Source organism: Melanotaenia boesemani, chromosome 8 (genome assembly GCF_017639745.1).
Source record: "Melanotaenia boesemani isolate fMelBoe1 chromosome 8, fMelBoe1.pri, whole genome shotgun sequence".
Taxonomy (NCBI): Eukaryota; Metazoa; Chordata; class Actinopteri; order Atheriniformes; family Melanotaeniidae; genus Melanotaenia; species Melanotaenia boesemani.
Genome location: NC_055689.1, coordinates 208,145 through 227,554, shown reverse-complemented (window position 1 = coordinate 227,554; position 19,410 = coordinate 208,145). Strand labels below are relative to the sequence as shown.

The 19,410-nt window shown below is 44.2% G+C and overlaps 1 protein-coding gene across 7 annotated transcripts in view; it reads left to right on the top strand.

Moving 5' to 3' along the window:
- st3gal3b (ST3 beta-galactoside alpha-2,3-sialyltransferase 3b) overlaps nt 1–15,405 on the top strand; it is a 203,563-nt gene extending 188,158 nt beyond the window's left edge. For all 7 annotated transcript variants that reach the window (XM_041992354.1, XM_041992355.1, XM_041992357.1 and 4 more), the window contains one exon: nt 15,142–15,405. In XM_041992354.1, coding sequence (XP_041848288.1) covers nt 15,142–15,231 — 90 coding nt within the window. In that variant the 3' untranslated portion in view covers nt 15,232–15,405. The remainder of the gene's footprint in view (nt 1–15,141) is intronic.
- Nucleotides 15,406–19,410: the final 4,005 nt, after the last annotated feature.

Genomic DNA, 19,410 nt, shown 5'->3' with positions numbered 1-19,410 from the left:
TACACACATAACGATTTTTTTAATCTTGAGATTTTTTATCTGGTTGAGACCTCACACGTGAAGATAAAAAAATCAGTTATGATCGTACTGTGTACAACACACACATGACGATGCTGTCCAGTAACTCAAATACAATCTAGTCCTCTGAGCCGGACAAACGTTGAAACGTAGAAGAAGAACCATAGCAACAACCGTCAAAAAACGTAGAAGAAGAAACATAGTAACAACCGAAAAACACAACACACCGCATGAAAGGGGATATATATAGGATGAGGAAATGCTGGTGGTCTTGGGACTATTGTTAACAGATGAAGCCAGAACTGAAAAAAATACCAGACTGGAGACGGCGTGAACACAGACTTTATTTACGTCCTTGTTCCCCAGCCAGCTCGCTCTCTGATTGGCTACATTCTGTACCACGTCACCATCCACGCAGTCAGAATGCACGAGTCGTCGGTGTTCCTCAGAAATCAGCATTGAAATATTAAACATGTTCACTGTTTCAAATTGTCGCTACGACCCGTTTCGGAGCGGATTATCGGGACAAATCGGCTCGTAACTTCAGACCAAATGATGATTGGACAGGGAAATCTCACGATGATCGGGCGTTTGCCGTCCAAGGTCGGGAAGAGGCAAAATCGGGACAAATACAGCCCAAATATCGTTATGTGTGTACCAGGCTTAAGTGTCAATGCTGTGGGCCCAAATTAGCCATGTTTTGTAGTTGCAAATTAATGTTGTGGCAGTCATTTTAAATTTGGCAGTTTTAAAGCAAATTATGAGAAAAATCGGGTGGAGAAATTCAAGCCTGTCCAGAAAAGAATTTGCGTGAGTATAAAAAAAGATTTGATCATGTAAAAGAAAAAATAGGTGTATGATGCAAAGCAACAAACTATGTGCAGAGCTATGAATTTGCAGATTTTTGACCCCGTCTTTACTCCTCCTCTGATTGGATGGTGACCAATCAAACTGTTCAATCAGAGGGCAGATGATATTTCTGTGATGATTCATGATACAGGAGCAACATGTAATGGTTTTCATGAGTAGCCGTTGGAGACATTATGCAGAATGACGTGAAATTTAAGTCATTCACACATGAAACTAAAACCTCTCGCAAATTATACTGAAGTCATTCACTCAGCATAGGGACGTCTTTGACATCACATTTCACTAGTATGAATGAAAGGAAATCTACTAGTTTGTGGGAGACAAATTTCACCTGGAAAGCAAGTCGTGTAGTAGAAAAACAGGAGCATGGTGAACACAGTGAATAAGGCTTTATGAAGAATTATGCTGTACTGATCTCTGCTCAGCCTCCTGGAAGTAATCTCAGTGGCTCAGCTGGCTTCATGAAGTCAGGGTTATTTATGAAGGACCTTCTGAAAATGTGCTTTATAAAGCACATATACAGCACATCTAAAATAAAGTGAAGAATAATAGAGCCTTTAAATAAAACAATGCAATGAAGCAATTAAAACATTTACAAACAACTAAGACAACAACGACTAGGACCGTCATAAAAGATGTTCAGGTTAACGTGGTAAAAGCCAGTGGATAAAAACGCACCTTCCAGAGGGTTTTAAAATGTTCCAGTGAGCAGATCTAACAATGATAGGGAGATTGTTCCAGATCCTGGACCTGACACAGAAAAGCTCGGTCACCTCCAGACTTAAATCTGGTCCTTGGAAGAATAACACCAGCTGGGAGCTGGATCTCATGGATGTTGCTGCAGCATAAATAAACAGGAGCTCAGATGGGTAAGAAGGAGCTCGGCCGTTTAGTGCTTTTAAAACAAAAAGCAGGACTTAAAATCGGATCCTGTAAGAAACAGGAAGCGATGTAGAGATGCTAAAATTGGTGCTAAATTCTCCCTCCGTTTTGTAGCAGCCAGCAGCTGCTTCAAAGACATTAGCTGGAAGGTGTGACATTACCTTAGCTAGCTGCCTCAGGTGCAAAAGCCTGATTAGACTACTGCAATTACCTGCCTACACAGTTTAAATTAATTACTTCTCTGAAAGTGAATCAAGGTACATGCAGAGGATTTTTACATATTGTCTTACAGTAAGAAAAATAAAGGGCCCAGAGCAGTGTCAATACCCAGAATAACGGAGTTGCCAAAAATAATTCCTACTATGCTGGCTTCAGCAGAGACTATTAGAAGGGTACCACAGGACACAGAGGAGCATCCTGACTAGGGACCCCCTCGGAAATGGGAGCCAAAAGCAACAGAGGAGGAGCGACCCCATTGGGTGCTGGAACCAGAGGTGGCAGAGAAGTGACCCCTTTGCAGACAGAAACCACAGGAGACAGAGGAGCATCCCAACCAGGGACCCCCTTGGAAAAAGGAGCAGGGGCAAGGCGCGGTGTGGGTGGTGTCAGTGGCGAGGACCAGGGCTGGGGCACAGGAGACGTGGAACGTGGACCAAGGTTGGGAAGCAGGAGACGTGGACCAGGAGGAGACTCACAGACTTCAAAGTTTTTAGATCTTTTTTGGCCTCAGTCAGCACATTGGCTGGGGGAGGAGAGGGGCTCGGGGAGGGGCACAAACGGGAGAGAGATCTTTCTCCCAGGCAGCCAAGCTGTAGGCGCCCCCGCCTCCCCAAGACCACCCAAGGGCAGAAAGGCAAAGGCCCGGCATGGCCCAGAGCCCACAGCACCAGCACTCCAGACGCTCACCCACCCCTGGCAGCCCACGCTACCACACCAGGGGACCAGAGAGCCCCAGGTTGCACACATATCCTGGTCAGGCCAAAGCACAGCGCCACACCCACCCTGAAGGAGCTCCCGGCGGGAGGGGAGAGAGCGAGGAAAGCAGACTCCACCCCCTATGAGCCCTAATCCCCCCCAATGCCCACCAGGACCCCCGCCGCCCCTCCTTCCCCCTACCCCTCCCTTCGTCCCTACGGACACATCGTAATCCCAAGGGTACCTGCCTGGCATCGGATTAGCCCGACCCCGATGGCATGCCTAGGGTGACCAAGGACCCCCAAGGCACCCCAGGAAGGCACCCCAGGAAGGGCCCAGGAAGACTGAGAGTTAACTGATTGATGTTTAATGGATGCCGATGCAGTCTCTAGACTGATGTGATCCAACAGGAGATTTCTGTACTGGTTATTATTTAGACTGTTTTTAGACTTCCAGTTCACTAAAATAGTTTTCTTTGCGATACGTAAGGCCATGAACACCATGTGTGCTTTGTTAGTGTCTATATTGATGTCACTTAGGTCACCCAGTAAACAAATAGATAAATGGATAAATCTTTCTCCCATTTTGAAGTAGGTAGGGAATTTGAATCATCTACTTTTAGCATTAATCTATATATTTTTTAAAGTAATTTTGGAGTACAGAGGTCCATAAAATCTGCTACCATTGGAGAAAGTTCCAGGTCTGTTTGGTGAAAGGGCAATTTTGTGTGTATTATGGTTCTGAGTTGTTGATCTTCTAATAATCTGTTGCTGTTAATCCCATATTGTGATGAGAGTGTATTAAAAGATAAAATATTTCTGTTATGGATAATATGTTGAAAGTATTTAATTCCTTTGTTAATCTATTAGTTAAAATTTAGCATATTTTTATTTAGTAGAATATCAGGATTGTTCCAGATGGGTGTGAGTTTACATGGTATTATTGAGGAGTTGGTTTTTTGAGAAATTTCCACCAGGCTGTCAGAGAAATGCTGATGTTGACACTTTTGAAGCACTTTAGCTTTTTTATAAGATTAGAAATTTCCAACTTGTCACAAAATGTTTGTTCTATGTCTATCAACAGGACATCTAGTGGACTAGGTTTGAGCCATTTTAGGACATATTGCAACCTATTAGCTAGGAAGTAATGTTGAAAGTTAGGCAGGTCTAATCCTCTCCTGTCTTTCGGCTTCTATAAAGATTTTAAAATGATTCGAGGAGGTTTATTTTTCCAGAGAAATCTGGAGATGCGTGATTCTAGTGATTTAAACCAGGTGGAGGGGGGTTTCATAGGAATCATAGAAAACAAGTAGTTGATTTTGGATAGAACCATCATTTTTATAGTGGCCACTCTCCCCATGAGTGAAATGGGTAGAGATTTCCAGCGAGAAAGATCAAGTTTTGTTAGTTCTGAGAGCCTGGAGGGAATATTTACACCCAGGTAGCTAATGTTACCTGATTGTAAGGTGTTGGGTAGGTTCTGAAAGCTACAGTTGATGGGTAGAACTGTACTCTTAGACCAGTTAATGGAGTAATCCAACAGGGATGAGAATTTATTAATTAGTGAGATTGTTTCAGATAGAGAGGTTTGTAGTGCTGGAGGAATAGTAAAACATCGTCAGCATAAAGGCTTCGTCATGATTTGAGGAGGAAGTGGACCTAAAAGGCAGGAGGCAGATGGGTGCAGGAACAAAGGTTTTAATTAAGAAACACTTACGAGGCTGAAACAGAGGAGATGCGCCACAGAACCACAACAGATGAACTAACAGAGTAATAGAAAGTAAGGGGTAAATATACTGAGAACAACTAACGAGGAGCAGGTGTACTAATGAACAGGAAACGAAGCAGACAAATATACACAAGGGGAAAACTCTACAAAATGAAACATGAAATAAAACAGACACTCAGCTACAGCGAAACTAACAAACCCAAACCGGAAACGCACAAGACCAAGTTCAAGCCCACTTGCATCGGTCCACACACCTAAATAGCCTTTTTACTGGTGGTGTTTAGAGTAAATAAGTCTATCCCAAACAGACTTGGGTTTTGGCTTCTGAAATTCGTGGTAGTTCCTTTCATTCAAACTGACAGACAGTCATAAGAGGTTTTGATCCAAACAGGTTTCATGGAGCGTTTCCCTCCTCCGGATCCCTCCTGGATGTTTCCTCCTCTGCTTGTTGTCTCTTGTCTGCTTCATCTCTTCCTCCCAGAGCACCACACAGGATCCTCAGGCTCTGGTTACATGTCAGGAGGTCGGACTGAAGTCTCAGCGCAGCCACCTGGCTTCATGCATATATTCACTTGCAGGAACCACCCATGTCTGCAGACGCTGGGAATATGTTAGCCCTGGAATATATTAGGCTGTGGTCTAAATTATTAGCCCCCATAGGAAAATGTCATTGTTTACTAAATGCAGTTAAATAGAACAAATAGCTTTTCCAAATATCCAAGTTTTATTTTGGATGCTTACATTATTATGAAAACCTATTCCCACCACATTTAAATTAGAAATATTCACACAATATCTCATAATTATGAGATTTAAAGTTTTAAACGTGATGAAAACTTATAAGATACAGTCATAATTATCAATTTAAAGTAAAAATATTAAGATTTAAAGACATAATGATGAGAAAGCATGTGATTATTTACAAGTGGTGGGAATGGGCTTCCATACATTATCTGACTTTGCACACAGAAATAAGATATTCTACAAAAACTGAAACTCCCATTGATCAGCTCCCTGTTGTGAATTCTTTTTTGTAAAGTCATAGTTTTCAACACTTCTGACTCGTCTCCTGAGGAATATCAGCCCATTCTTCTTTGGCTCAAGTTCCTCCAGATGACTTTTGTCTCCAGTTCACCCCTCAGGTTTTCATCTTAGGACTTGTGCAGGCCAGTCGGGGTTTTCTCCGTGGCCTTCTGGAGCTCGTTCTTTGCTAGGACTGGTGTGTGTTTTGGGGCTATTGCCGTGTTGAAGACAAAGCAACGATTTAGACCAGGTTCTGCTGTAGACTGCTAGGCATGCCAGCATTATAAATGTTCTTTAAAACATTATTGTCATGAAAATAATCACAATTATTCTGTTTTATGTGTAAAAGCCACATCAATGTTCCTTACAATTCAGACTTTTATTTCTATTTTTTAAGCCAACAAAGTGAATTCCATCTAAATCTCTGCTGTGTGCTGAATAAATAAAACCTACCTGGACCTCTACCTGGACCTTTACCAGGACCTCTACCTGGACCTCTACCAGGAACTCTATCTCTACCAGGACCTCTACCTGGACCTTTACCAGGACCTCTACCAGGAATTTTATCTCTGCCAGGACCTCTACCTGGACCTTTACCAGGAACTCTATCTCTACCTGGACCTCTACCAGGACTTCTACCTGGACCTTTATCTATACCAGGACCTCTGCCAGGACCTTTACCAGGACCTCTACCAGGAACTCTATCGCTACCTGGACCTCTACCAGGACCTCTGCCAGGACCTCTACCTCTATCTGGACCTCTGCCAGGACCTGGACCTCTACCAGGACCTCTGCCTGGACCTTAACCTCTATCAGGACCTCTACCTAGAACCCTGCCATTGATCTTCAATGCGATGTTTTTCAGATGATAAAATCCTGTTTTTGTGACATTTCTAATGTATGAAATAAAATCCTGCTTGGAGTAAAAAGAACACCCAAATTTCTCACACACTGAGAAGGTTTACAATTAAATTACAATTTTGGTAAAATGATCTCGTTCGTCTTCTCTTGTCCTGATTGAGCTGTAAGAGATTCTCTGCCATCTATGACTTAATATCTAAAATCCAGTTTAAAAGGACATTAACTGGCTCCAGGTCATCAGGATGTAACAGCGATGTAAAGCTGCGTATCATCAGCATAGCTGTGGAAATCAATGCCGTATCTCCTGATGATATCCCCAAGGGGCAACATGGACAGATTAAAAAGAAGTGGGCCTAGAACTGATCCGAGGGGAACCCCACATTGGATTTTATGAATTCCTGAGGAGCAGGCATCCATACTTAAATAAAACTGTTGATCTATAAGATAGGAGTAAAATCATTTAAGAACAATACCTGAGAGGCCCACCAGACTTCTGAGTCTGTCTAATGAAATCTGGTGATCTACTGTATCAAAGGACAGAAAGTTTCTGTAAGTATAAGTTAAGTCTAAGGTCATTAGCCATCTTTTAAAGGGTGTCTCGGTACTGTGGTTTATCCTTAAAACCAGACTGATATTTTTCTAAAATCTTGTGTTTATGCATAAACTCATTTAACTAAATAAAAACAGCTTTTTCTCTCATTTTACTTGAAAATGGTAAGTTGGATACAGGTCGGTAGTTATCAAGAATGTTTGGATCTAAATGGCTCTTCAGAAGGGGCCTCACCACCGCCGTTTTACAGGGAGATGGGAAGACGGCCGTCTAAAGGGAGTTATTTACTATGTTTAAAAGCTCAGGCTCAAAGAAACTATAAAATGTTTTTAAAAGTGATGTGGCAATTGGTTCTAAAAGGCAAGTTGTTGGGTTTAGTTGAGAAGAAAACTGGACCAGCATCTTCGCATCAACAAGGACAAAACTCTCCAGGTTTTCCTCAGATAAAAGTAGAGCTTCTGGTCTGTTAAAATCAACATGTTAAGATAAAAGCCTGGATCTAACAGCATTGATTTTACTTCTGAAGTGGTCCTCACATGCAGTGTCTGATGCAGACACGGAGGACTTTTTAAAGTCTTTGTTTGTTAAAAGATCTGTTGTTATAAAAACAAATTTTTGGGGTGTTTTTTTTATTTGTGATGAGGTTTGAGAAGTGGAGGGTTCTGGCCTGTTTTACTGAAATATTGTAGATTTTGAGTTGTTCTTTTAAAAATTCATAATGGACTGTTCATTTTGTTTTTTTCCGTTTCCTCTCTGCTCTCCTGCAGCTTCTTATTCACTCTTTAATTTCCAGGCTTCTCCACGGTGTTCTGGATTTAGTTCCTGGTGTTTTTGTTTTAAGTCAATGGCTAATTTTAGTCTATTGTTATAATGATCTACAATAAAATCACATGAAGCAGGTAAAATCTGAGCAGGAGTTTAGTCTAAAATATTAATAAAACCTGCAGCTACTTCAGAAGTAATATATGGTTTCCTCACAGTTTTCACCGGTGGCTAAAACTAGTGATGTTAAAAAAACACACAGTAGTGGTCTGACACAGCCAGGTCAACAACAGAGGACACACCGGTGGACAGGCCGTAGGTTAGGACCAGGTCATCTTTGTTCTTTGGTCTTCCCAAAAAGTCAATTTCTAACCTACAACTACTCCAGAACTCAGCAGCAGAGTTCTGACGAGGATCTGAGGGCGGGAACACATCACACCAGTTTTAAAATTGCTGCACTGACTCCCCATGTTTCAAAATTGATTTTAAGCTTCTTTTAGTGGTTTATGAATGTCTTAATGGTCTTGGACATTCTTCTTTATCTGACTTGCTTTTAAATGATGAACCCTTCGGACCCTGAGGTCCTCTGGTACCGGCCTTTTGTTTTTTCCTAAAGTCAGGGTTACTGTTGTAGCTTTTCCCCTGTCTGGATGGCTGGAGGTCCTTCACTGCAGCCCTATGGCTGTGGTCAGGGATCCTGGCCATGGCTGGGTGGGTTCTGGGTGTTGATCGATCCCCAAAATATTGTTTCCTCACAGCAGCATCAAGCTACATGTTTATTTTATAAGTTTTTCTGTACCTACATTTAATTAGGAGAAAACAGAAAAGGGGGTATTCTTGTTTGGACTGAACGTGAGGGAAATTGGAAAGGGGGAGTGTAATTGCACCTTTATTATTGTTATGCATCTTGTAAAGCACTATAAATAAAAAATTATTTAATTAGAAATTATTTTTAACCTGATGGAGAGGGGCAGTTTAAACCTTTTCAGGATGGGATCAGCAGAACATAGGCAAGTCCACGATGGTTTCTGTGATGGATGATGTAAAATGCTCCGACTCTCCAGACACTTCTTGGTGCCACTGTGTGTTTATATCATAGCTGTGCTTGTAGCACAATGTGATGACGTCATCGGCTCTTAAAAATGTTACGCATTGAAGGACGGGAGTCTTAGCTTTCAGCTAAAGGAAAAATCACCACTCTAGTTTTATTTTAGGGCAGTTTAAACTGGATTATGCTGCCTGTGGTCGTTCCATTTTTACAGGGTTAATTTGTTTATTTTTTTATTTAAAAGGATGCCTATGAACACTAAGACGTCAGCTGGTCTTCCTGGGGTCCAGACTACAAACTATCAAAATAGCAGTATGTAGAAGATAATGCATAAAGAATAATATGTACAGTATAATATAGAATGATAGATAGACTATGTATATGTAAGTACATATACACACACACACGTATATACAAACATACATAAACTTACATATACACACATATATATTGAAATACATAGAAAAATATTTTTTAAAAAATAAGGAAAAACAATACAAGCCATGATAAAACCTCAGTGAGGATGAGCAAGACTGTTGGAAGGGTTGGTAAATACATTTTTAGTCTCTTTTTAAAAGCTGTGTTTCTATGAATTTCCTTGACCTCAAGTGGAAGACTATTCCACAACACAATTGACCTATAGAATACTGTTCTCCTCATAGAGTCAGTCCTAGGTAGGGATAAGGTAATCCCTCTGCTATTCACCTCTCAAGTAAAATATGAATTTGAGCAGAAAATGATATAAAGAAATTTAGGAGTCTTAGTGTTAATTATCCTATGAAAGTATGTAAATTCATTAGCAGATAGTCGGTTGTTGACCTTCAGCCAGGTGAGACGTTCATGCGTTTCTGCAACACAAGCTCTTGGAGAACAACCAAGTAATTACAGGTGGCTCAGAACTGGTCTTGCAGCCTTGTTCTGAGCCACCTGTAATTACTTCAGAAGACTGTCTGATGCAACAAACCATACAACTGGACAGTAATCCAAACAACACAAAACCAATGAACAAACCACTTGAGGTAGCAACCATAAATTGAGAATTGGTAGACATTTACGCGTTATGTCTATAGCTCTGCCCATGTTGGCAGCAATTTTGTTGATGTGATCTGACAATGACAATGTGCAATCAAGCCAAATTCCAAGAAGTGAAAACCAGAGGATAGCAGCTCAGTTCATCTAGGAAAAAGTATAGTCCTAGAAATGAATAAAGTAATCTTTGTAGAGAGCGTAATAGTCCTAGGAATAAGTAAAGTAGTCATAGGAATGAGTAAATAAATCATATGAATGAGAAAGTAGTCCTAGCAATGAATCAAATAATTCTTGGAATGATTAAAGTACTCACATGAAGGAGTAAAGTAGCCTTAGGAATGTGTAAAATAATCCTAGGAATGAGTGAAGTGGTGGTAAGAAAGAGTTAAGTATTCCAGTGAGTAAGTGAGGTTATCCTAGGATAGTGAAGTAGTCCTATGAATGATTAAAGTAATCCCAGGAAGTTAAACTAGTTCAAGGAGTGAGTAAAGTAATCCCAGGAATAAAGTAATCCTAGGAATTAATAAAATAGCCAAAGAAACAAAAAAGTAGTCCTAGGAATGAGTGAAGTAGTTCTATGAATTAATAAAGTAATCCTAGAAATTACTAAAGTAATCCTAGGAATGTGTATAGTAGTCCTATGAATGAGTAAAGTAGCCATAGGACTGAGTAATGTAATCCAAGTAGTGAGTAAATAATCCTAGAAATGAGTAAATAGTCCTAGAACTGAGTAAAGTAATCCTAGGAATGAATAAATTGGCCATAGAAATGACTAAATTAATCATAGGAATGAGTACAGAAAGCCTAGCAATAAATGCAGAAAGCAATAACAAGTACATTAAAAAGAATTAAAAGAATTTAAATAAAAGCAGAAAGAAAAAGGCTCAAATAAAATAGAAATAAAGTTCCAGTGTGGGGAATTAACAGCTGTTCTGCACAACCGTGGTTGTGCTTGCCGTGGATATTGGATACCTGTCAATCAAAAGGACACGCCCCTAATTATGCCAAAAAGATTAAATAACATCCAAACAGATGAGTTAGAAAGAAATTCACCTCACTCGCCATTGTCATGAAGGTAAACTTGACCTATTAATCCTAAAATGGATTTTTGTACCAGGCTTTATCCATCCATCCATCCATTTTCTTCGGCTCATCCAGAGTCGGGTCGCGGGGGCAGCGGCCTAAGCAGGGAAACGCAGACTTCCCTCTCCCTGACCACATTCACCAGCTCATCCGGAGGGATCCCGAGGCGTTCCCAGGCAAGCCGAGAGATGTAGTCCCTCCAGCGTGTCCTGGGTCTTCCCTGGGGCCTCTTTCCGGTGGGACGTGCCCAGAACACCTCACCAGGGAGCCGTCCAGGAGGCATCCTAACCAGATGCCCAAGCCACCTCATCTGGCTCCTCTCGATGTGGAGGAGCAGTGGCTCTACTCTGAGCCCCTCCCGGATCACTGAGCTTCTCACCCTATCTCTAAGGGAGGGCCCGGCCACCCTGCGGAGAAAACTTATTTCGGCCGTTTGTATTCGGGATCTTGTTCTTTTGGTCACTACCCACAGCTTGTGGCCATAGGTGAGGGTAGGAATGTAGATCAACCGGTAAATCGAGAGCTTTGCCTTTTGGCTCAACTCCTTCTTCACCACGAAAGACCGATGCAGAGTCCGCATCACTGCAGACGCCACACCGATCCGCCTGTCAATCTCCCGCTCCATCCTTCCCTCACTCGTGAACAAGAATACGTGAACTCCTTCACTTGGGGAAGGACCCTATTGCAGACCCGGAGAGAGCACGCCACCCTTTTCTGGCTGAGGACCATGGTCTCAGACTTGGAGGTGCTGATTCTCATCCCAGCCGCTTCACACTCTGCTGCAAATCACTCCAGTGAGAGCTGAAGATCAACCTCGCGCACCAACTCAGGCTCCTTCTTCGCCAGAGAAGTGACATTCCACATCCCTAGAGCTAGTTTTTGCAGCCGAGGATCCGACTGCCAGGGTACCTGCCTCTGGCAGCCGCCCAGCTCACACTGCACCCGACCCCTATGGCCCCTCCTGCAGGTGGTGAGCCCACAGGAGGGGAGGCCCACGTCACCCTTTTGGACTGAGCCCGACCGGGCCCCATGGGCAACAGCCTGGTCACAAAGCGCTCGCCTCTGTGCCCCACCTCCAGGCCTCCAGAGGGGGGGCCCCAGTGACCCACGTCCGGACAAGGGAAACCTTCGTCCTTGCTTTCTCCTCATCATAGGAGTGATTTGAGCTCTGGTCCCTCCCCTAGATACCTGTTTGCCATTGGTGACCCTACCAGAGGCATGAGCCATCGACAACATAACTGCTAGGATCGTCAGGATGCACAAACTCCACCACGATAAGGTGGCGGCTCAGGGAGGAGCTTTAAACATGTTTATTTCTGCTGTGAACTTGATCTTTTTAACATGGGAGTCTATGGGGATTTACTCCGTTTTGGAGACAGCCCGTAGTGTATGAGGGGGAACTACAGTTTCTTCCGCATAGGCATCACATTTTACCGCCAGAGGCTGCCGTTTGGTAACTCCTCTATTAAACACTTGGAAACCTGTTCAGGTTCACTTTTTACCTTCTACTGTAGCACAGTTCCTCCTCAGATATTACTTTACTCATTCCCTAGGGTTATTCTACTACTACTCATGCCTTTTTGGCATGTGGGACTCCAGAGGCAGCTGATGGGTATAGACAGGCTAAGTGGAATGCAGCTTTGGCAGTTGCTAAGGCAAAAACTCAGGCATGGGAGGAGTTTGGAGAGACCATGGGGAATGACTTCCGGACGGCTTCGAGGAGATTCTGGTCCACCATCCTGCGGCTCAGGAGGGGAAAGCAGTGCTCTACCAATACTGTACAGCGGCGATGGGGGACTGCTGACCTCGACTCGGGACGTTGTTAGGCGGTGGAGGAAATACTTTGAAGACCTTCTCAATCCCACCAACACGTCTTCCTATGAGGAAGCAGAGTCTGGGGACCATGTTGTTGGCTCTCCCATTTCTGGGGCTGAGGTCACTAAGGTGGTTAAAAAGCTCCTCGGTGGCAGGGCCCGGGGGGTGGATGAGGGCCGCTCAGAGTTCCTTAAAGCTCTGGATGCTGTAGGACTGTCTTGGCTGACATGCCTCTGCAGCATTCTGTGGACATCAAGGACAGTTCCCCTGGACTGGCAGACTGGGGTGGTGGTCCAGGGACTCCTGTGGGGGGTACTCCAGGAGTATGCAATGCCGGACCCGCTTGTACAAGCTGTTCAGTCCCTGTACAACCGGTGTCAGAGCTTGATCTGCATCACCAGCAATAAATCAAAATTGTTTCCAGTGAGGGTTGGACTCTGCCAAGGCTGCCCTTTGTCACAGATTCTGCTCATAACTTTTATGAACAGAATTTCTAGGCGCAGCCGAGGTGCTGAGGGGATCCGGTTTGGTGGCCTCAGGATTGGGTCTCTGCTTTTTGCGGATGATGTGGTTCTATTGGCTTCATCGGGCCATGATCTTCAGCTTTCACTGGAACGATTCACAGTGAAGCGGCTGGGATGAGAATCAGCACCTCCAAGTCCGAGACAATGGTCCTCAGCCAGAAAAGCGTGGAGTGCTCTCTCCGGGTCGGCAATGAGGTCCTGCCCCAAGTGAAGGAGTTCACGTATTCTTGTTCACGAGTGAGGGAAGGATGGAGCGGGAGATTGACAGGCGGATCGGTGTGGCGTCTGCAGTGATGCGGACTCTGCATCGGTCTTTCGTGGTGAAAAAGGAGTTGAGCCAAAAGGCAAAGCTCTCGATTTACCGGTTGATCTACGTTCCTACCCTCACCTATGGCCACAAGCTGTGGGTAGTGACCAAAAGAACAAGATCCCGAATACAAACGGCCGAAATAAGTTTTCTCCGCAGGGTGGCCGGGCCCTCCCTTAGAGAAGCTCAGTGATCCGGGAGGGGCTCAGAGTAGAGCCACTGCTCCTCCACATCGAGAGGAGCCAGATGAGGTGGCTTGGGCATCTGGTTAGGATGCCTCCTGGACGGCTCCCTGGTGAGGTGTTCTGGGCACGTCCCACCGGAAAGAGGCCCCAGGGAAGACCCAGGACACGCTGGAGGGACTACATCTCTCGGCTTGCCTGGGAACGCCTCGGGATCCCTCCGGATGAGCTGGTGAATGTGGTCAGGGAGAGGGAAGTCTGCGTTTCCCTGCTTAGGCCGCTGCCCCCGCGACCCGACTCTGGATGAGCCGAAGAAAATGGATGGATGGATGGATAAAGCCTGGTACAAAAATCCATTTTAGGATTAATAGGTCAAGTTTACCTTCATGACAATGGCGAGTGAGGTGAATTTCTTTCTAACTCATCTGTTTGGATGTTATTTAATCTTTTTGGCATAATTAGGGGCGTGTCCTTTTGATTGACAGGTATCCAATATCCACGGCAAGCACAACCGCGGTTTTTAGCCGGTTAACAGCACGCCTTAGCTTTAGTCCGCCTACCTACATTAATTGATTAGCTACCGTTAGCTCTGTGTTAGCTCAGTTAGCTCTTAGCTAAAGGCAGCTCAGAGTTTGATGGGTGTCAATCATTCACCCCCACCTTTACAGTCCCCCTCTCAGCTCCACCTCTTTGCCTGTTTTTGGATTTTCCTGAAATGACGACACAGGTGAGACTACCAAGATGGCGATGGTAGGAACTGCCACGGTGATGTCACGGAGGCTTCGCCCATCTTTTATGTACAGTCTATAGGTGTTACGCAGGAAAATATGTCAGGAAGCCATCAGCCAATGATGATGATGGACACCTCTATCAATGGTAAGTCAGGAGGATCCAGGGAATGCCCCCACATTCACCTTAAAACCAGCATGAGGATCCAGAAGGAACTTAAGCCCAAGATAGTCTATGATAGAATGAGTGAATCCTTCACTATAAACCTCCTTCACATTAGCAGAAACTCTGAAGTGGACATAGCTGTTCTCATAGTTTTCTTGGGGGTTGCACTGGGTTTGGTTTGGATGCCGATGCTTGGTATAGTCTTTTAGCTGAGTTTCTTCTATCATGTTGCCATGCTACATGTTAGCATTGCTGCTTCCTGCTGACTGCTAACATCTGCTGGGCTGTAGAATCTCATGCTGCCACCTGTACAGAGGTTCTGTGATGAAGAGGTGAACTTGATTTTCCAGGTATTGAGCATAAATCACATCATTGCTCCTGTAGTGTTTGCTGTGGCTAACCCTGGTAATGTTTGCGTTTTCCCAATTAGTTCTGTTATTGTGTGAAAATAGAAATAGGTGATGCTTTCTAAAGATGACTGGATGTTTAGAAATGTTATGTTAAAAATTCTTCTCAGTTAAAAAAGCACCTGAAAAAATGTTTTAAAAATTCTAAATTTTATGGGGGGCTAAAATTTTTTCCCAGTAAGCTTATTTTCCTGCTTCATATGTGCTTTAAATAGTGCCTTTCATCTGTTTTTTCTTCTGCAGTCATGGACACACAACATCTCCAAGGAGAAGGAGTTCCTCCGCAAGCTGGTGAAGGCCAACGTTATTACAGACCTCACCAACGGCATCTGAGTCTGCTCCCACCTACCGTCTTCCTCTGGCATTCCCAAAGTACAGAAGGCTGGAAGCTGGGAGATGAATGGAGAGGCGGGGATGAGGACCCTCCGATCAGCCGATCAACATACGATGCACGATTGTGCCTTCAGAACCAAAGACTCCTGCTCTGGAGGCTGGAGGGGGATGCATCAGGAGGACTGGATCTGGTCAAAGCCGTGCTGGCCACGCGCTTTAACGTTTACCACTTGAAACCCCCCCAGTTTAAATCAGGAGCATCCTAGTTTGGCTTCATTCTCTGGTTAATGAGGAGTCAGTGGGATGAAACAGGATGTGTTGGGATGGTTTGAGTTAGCAGTGCCAAACATACCCCTGAATGTATTCACACCACTCAGTGTAAATTTCAGAGGTTTTTAATGTGCTTTTATTACCAGCTGTAGTCCCCCCCCCACCCACAAACACACAAAGACACACACACACACTGTTTATTCATCTTTTTATTTTAGAGGTTCCTCATCCAGATCAACAACACCACCCGAGCTGCAGACGGGTATAACTTTAGAGTGCCATGAAAAAAATAAAAAATTTTTCTCTGTTTCCAGATTTATTCTTTTCATGGCTCTCCTACAGCTCCAACCTCTAACTTTCTACAGTTTTCCATAAATCTTGCTCCAGGGTGGCTTGACTCAATCTAAAGCACTAACTTCACTGATCCTTTCACATTGCATATCATAAGTTAATTATCTCTGTCAGATAAAATCCCACAATGCATTTCTCAATTAATTGTTATTCCCATTCAGGCCCCCTTCCATCTTCACCCCTTCACCATGTTGCGGTTGTATGTCTGACCCCCGTTTTCCAGCTTCCTATCACTGAAGTCTCTTGGATTGTAGAGTCTGGATCTATTTTTGGTTTTAGGCTGATTATTTATTCTGGTACACAATTCCACGGCTTGCTGGTCACAGGCTGGCCTGCAGCTTCTCCTCAGTACTTCTGGACGTTCCGGCCTGCAGCTTCCTGGACTTTGTTGCAGAGGAATTGGTTTCAGACTGTCTCCTTGTTACATGTCCGCTGACCGCACACGCTCCTGTTACATTGATGCATGTGTCTTTAAACATGGAGCATCTCCGTGAATATTGCACTTTGCAGATGAAGGTTCTGCCCTTGCTCTGCAGTATTTGAACATAAACAGTAATTATAGTTGCACATCAGAGGCTCCGCCCCCGTCAGAGAGATGAGAACATCCTGAAAGCTCCAATCAGCTTCACACAGTTCTCCCTGCTTCACCACAGCAGCCTATGCAGGAAAGACACATGTTCCTTTTCCCTTTGTTCTCCACCAGTCAGCTGCCGACATGAGGCGCTCGCAGGGCAGGAAGCGACGTGGTATAGGAGGCGATCACGGTACAGGAGGTGCTCGCGGGGACTGACTTCATCACCTGGAAGCCTCACTGGAAGCCAATTGGGTTATGACAGATGTTCATCCTGACGCTCCGTACTGGTGGTTTTACACCTTCTGGCCCATAAACTACACATGAAACTTCCACAAACACTTTCTTCAGTGTTTTTGTTTGTGCCTTTACTGACAGGATTAATGAAAGGTATCGTTCTGCCAAGACGTTAGCCGCGGTTGCAAGAAGCCTCCAGTATTCATGGAAGTAAGGTGGTTCCAGCTAGCAGTAGTCTGACACTAAACAGGTCTGTTGGGGAGGCACCATTTTATTTTTATGTTGTGCTTTTAATGCTGGAAGAGTTCGCCAAACACGAATCACCTCCTACAAGTCTGTTCCTGGTACAGCAGAATGTATTATTATAGCTTCATCATATTTATGAAAGTTTGTTTTCATCGTAAATTAGAAATCAAAGGTGTTAATGTTTATTTTTTATCTCTGATGTCTCTCAGCATTACAAATAAATAAATTTTAATGATTTTTGTTTGTTTTCAATTTTAGTGAAATTCTGAAGATGTATTTTCTTTTCATTAAACATTTTACTCCCAGTAGAAGATCAGCTACATATAAGATGTTGAAACAGAGACATTTTACCATTTGATGGAAAATATGAACTGATAGTGAATCTGATGCAGCAATACGCCTGGAAAACATAGTTCCAGGCTGTTGTTTGGCATAGTGGAAAAAGTAGTTCCAGGGCAGTTTTTAGCACGTTGGAAAAAGTAGTTCCAGGGTGATGTCCTGCATGGTGGAAAAACTAGTCCCAGGGTGATGTTCGGTCTGGTACAAAAAGTAGTTCCAGGGCGATGTTTAGGACTGTGGAGAACTAGTTCAGGGGCGATGCTCGGCATGGTGCAACAAATAGTTCCATTACGATGTTTGGCACGGTTGAAAAGTAGTTCCAGGGCAATCTTTGGCACGGTACAACAAATAGTTCCAGGGCGATGTTCAGGACGGTGCAAAAAGTAAATCCAGGGTGATGTTCAGCACGGTGCAACAAGTAGCTCCAGGGCGATGTTTGACATGGTAGAAAAAGTAATTCCAGGGTGATGTTCGGCATCGGTGAAAAAGTAGTTCCAGTGCAATGTTCGGCATGGTGCAAAAAGTAGTTCCAGGGTAAATTTCGGCATAGTGGAGAAACTAGTTCCAAGGTGAAGTTCGGCACGGTCCAAAAAAATGGTTCCAGGGCGATGTTCAGCACGGTGCAAAAAGTAGTTCAAAAGGCGATGTTCTCCACGGTGGAAATTGTAGTTCCAGGGTGATGTTTGGCATGGTAGAATGAGTTGTTCCAGGGCAATGTTCAGCACGGTCCAACAAAATCTTCGAGGGCAATGTTCAGCACGGTGTAAAAAGTAGTCCCAGGGCAATATTTGGCACGTTGTAAAAAGTAGTTCCAGGGTGATTTTCGGCACGTTGGAAAAAGTAGTTCCAGGGCGATGTTCAGCACTTTGGAAAAAGTTGTTCCAGGGTGACATTCGGCACGTTGGAAAAAGTAGTTCCAAGGCGATGTCCGGCACGGTGTAAAAAGTAGTTCCAGGGTGATGTTCGGCACGGTGCAAGAAATAGTTCCACGGCGATGTTTTGCATGTTGCAGAAAGTAATTCCGGGGCAATGTTTGGCACTGTTGAAAAAGTAGTTCCAGGGCGATGTTCAGCACTTTGGAAAAAGTAATTCCAGGGTGATGTTTGGCACGGTAGAAAGTGTAGTCCCAGGGAGATGTCCGACACAGTGTAAAAAGTAGTTCCAGGATGATATTCGGCACGTTGGAAAAAGTAGTTCCAGGGCGATGTCCGGCACGGTGTAAAAAGTAGTTCCAGAGTGATGTTCGGCACGGTGCAACAAATAGTTCCACGGCGATGTTTTGCATGTTGCAGAAAGTAATTCCGGGGCAATGTTTGGCACTGTTGAAAAAAAAGTTCCTGGGCGATGTTCGGCACGGTGGAAAAAAGTAGTTCCAGGGCGATGTTCAGCACTGTGCAAAAAGTAGTTCCAGGGCGATGTTCGGCACGATGCAAAAAGTAGTTCCAGGGTGATGTTTGGCACGGTGGAAATTGTAGTTTCAGGGTGATGTTTGGTACGGTGGAAAGAGTAGTCCCAGGGCGATGTTCGGCACGGTGGAAAAAGTAGTTCCAGGGCGATGTTCAGCACAGTGCAAAAAGTAGTTCCAGGGCGATGTTCGGCACAATGCAAAAAGTAGTTCCAGGGTGATGTTTGGCATGGTGCAACAAATAGTTCCACGGCGATGTTTTGCATGTTGCAGAAAGTAATTCCGGGGCAATGTTTGGCACTGTTGAAAAAAAAGTTCCTGGGCGATGTTCGGCACGGTGGAAAAAGTAGTTCCAGGGCGATCTTCAGCACTATGCAAAAAGTAGTTCCAGGGCGATGTTCGGCACGATGCAAAAAGTAGTTCCAGGGTGATGTTTGGCACGGTGGAAATGGTAGTTTCAGGGTGATGTTTGGTACGGTGGAAAGAGTAGTCCCAGGGCGATGTTCGGCACGGTGGAAAAAGTAGTTCCAGGGCGATGTTCAGCACTGTGCAAAAAGTAGTTCCAGGGCGATGTTCGGCACGATGCAAAAAGTAGTTCCAGGGTGATGTTTGGCACGGTGGAAATTGTAGTTTCAGGGTGATGTTTGGTACGGTGGAAAGAGTAGTCCCAGGGCGATGTTCGGCACGGCGGAAAAAGTAGTTCCAGGGCGATGTTCAGCACAGTGCAAAAAGTAGTTCCAGGGCGATGTTCGGCACAATG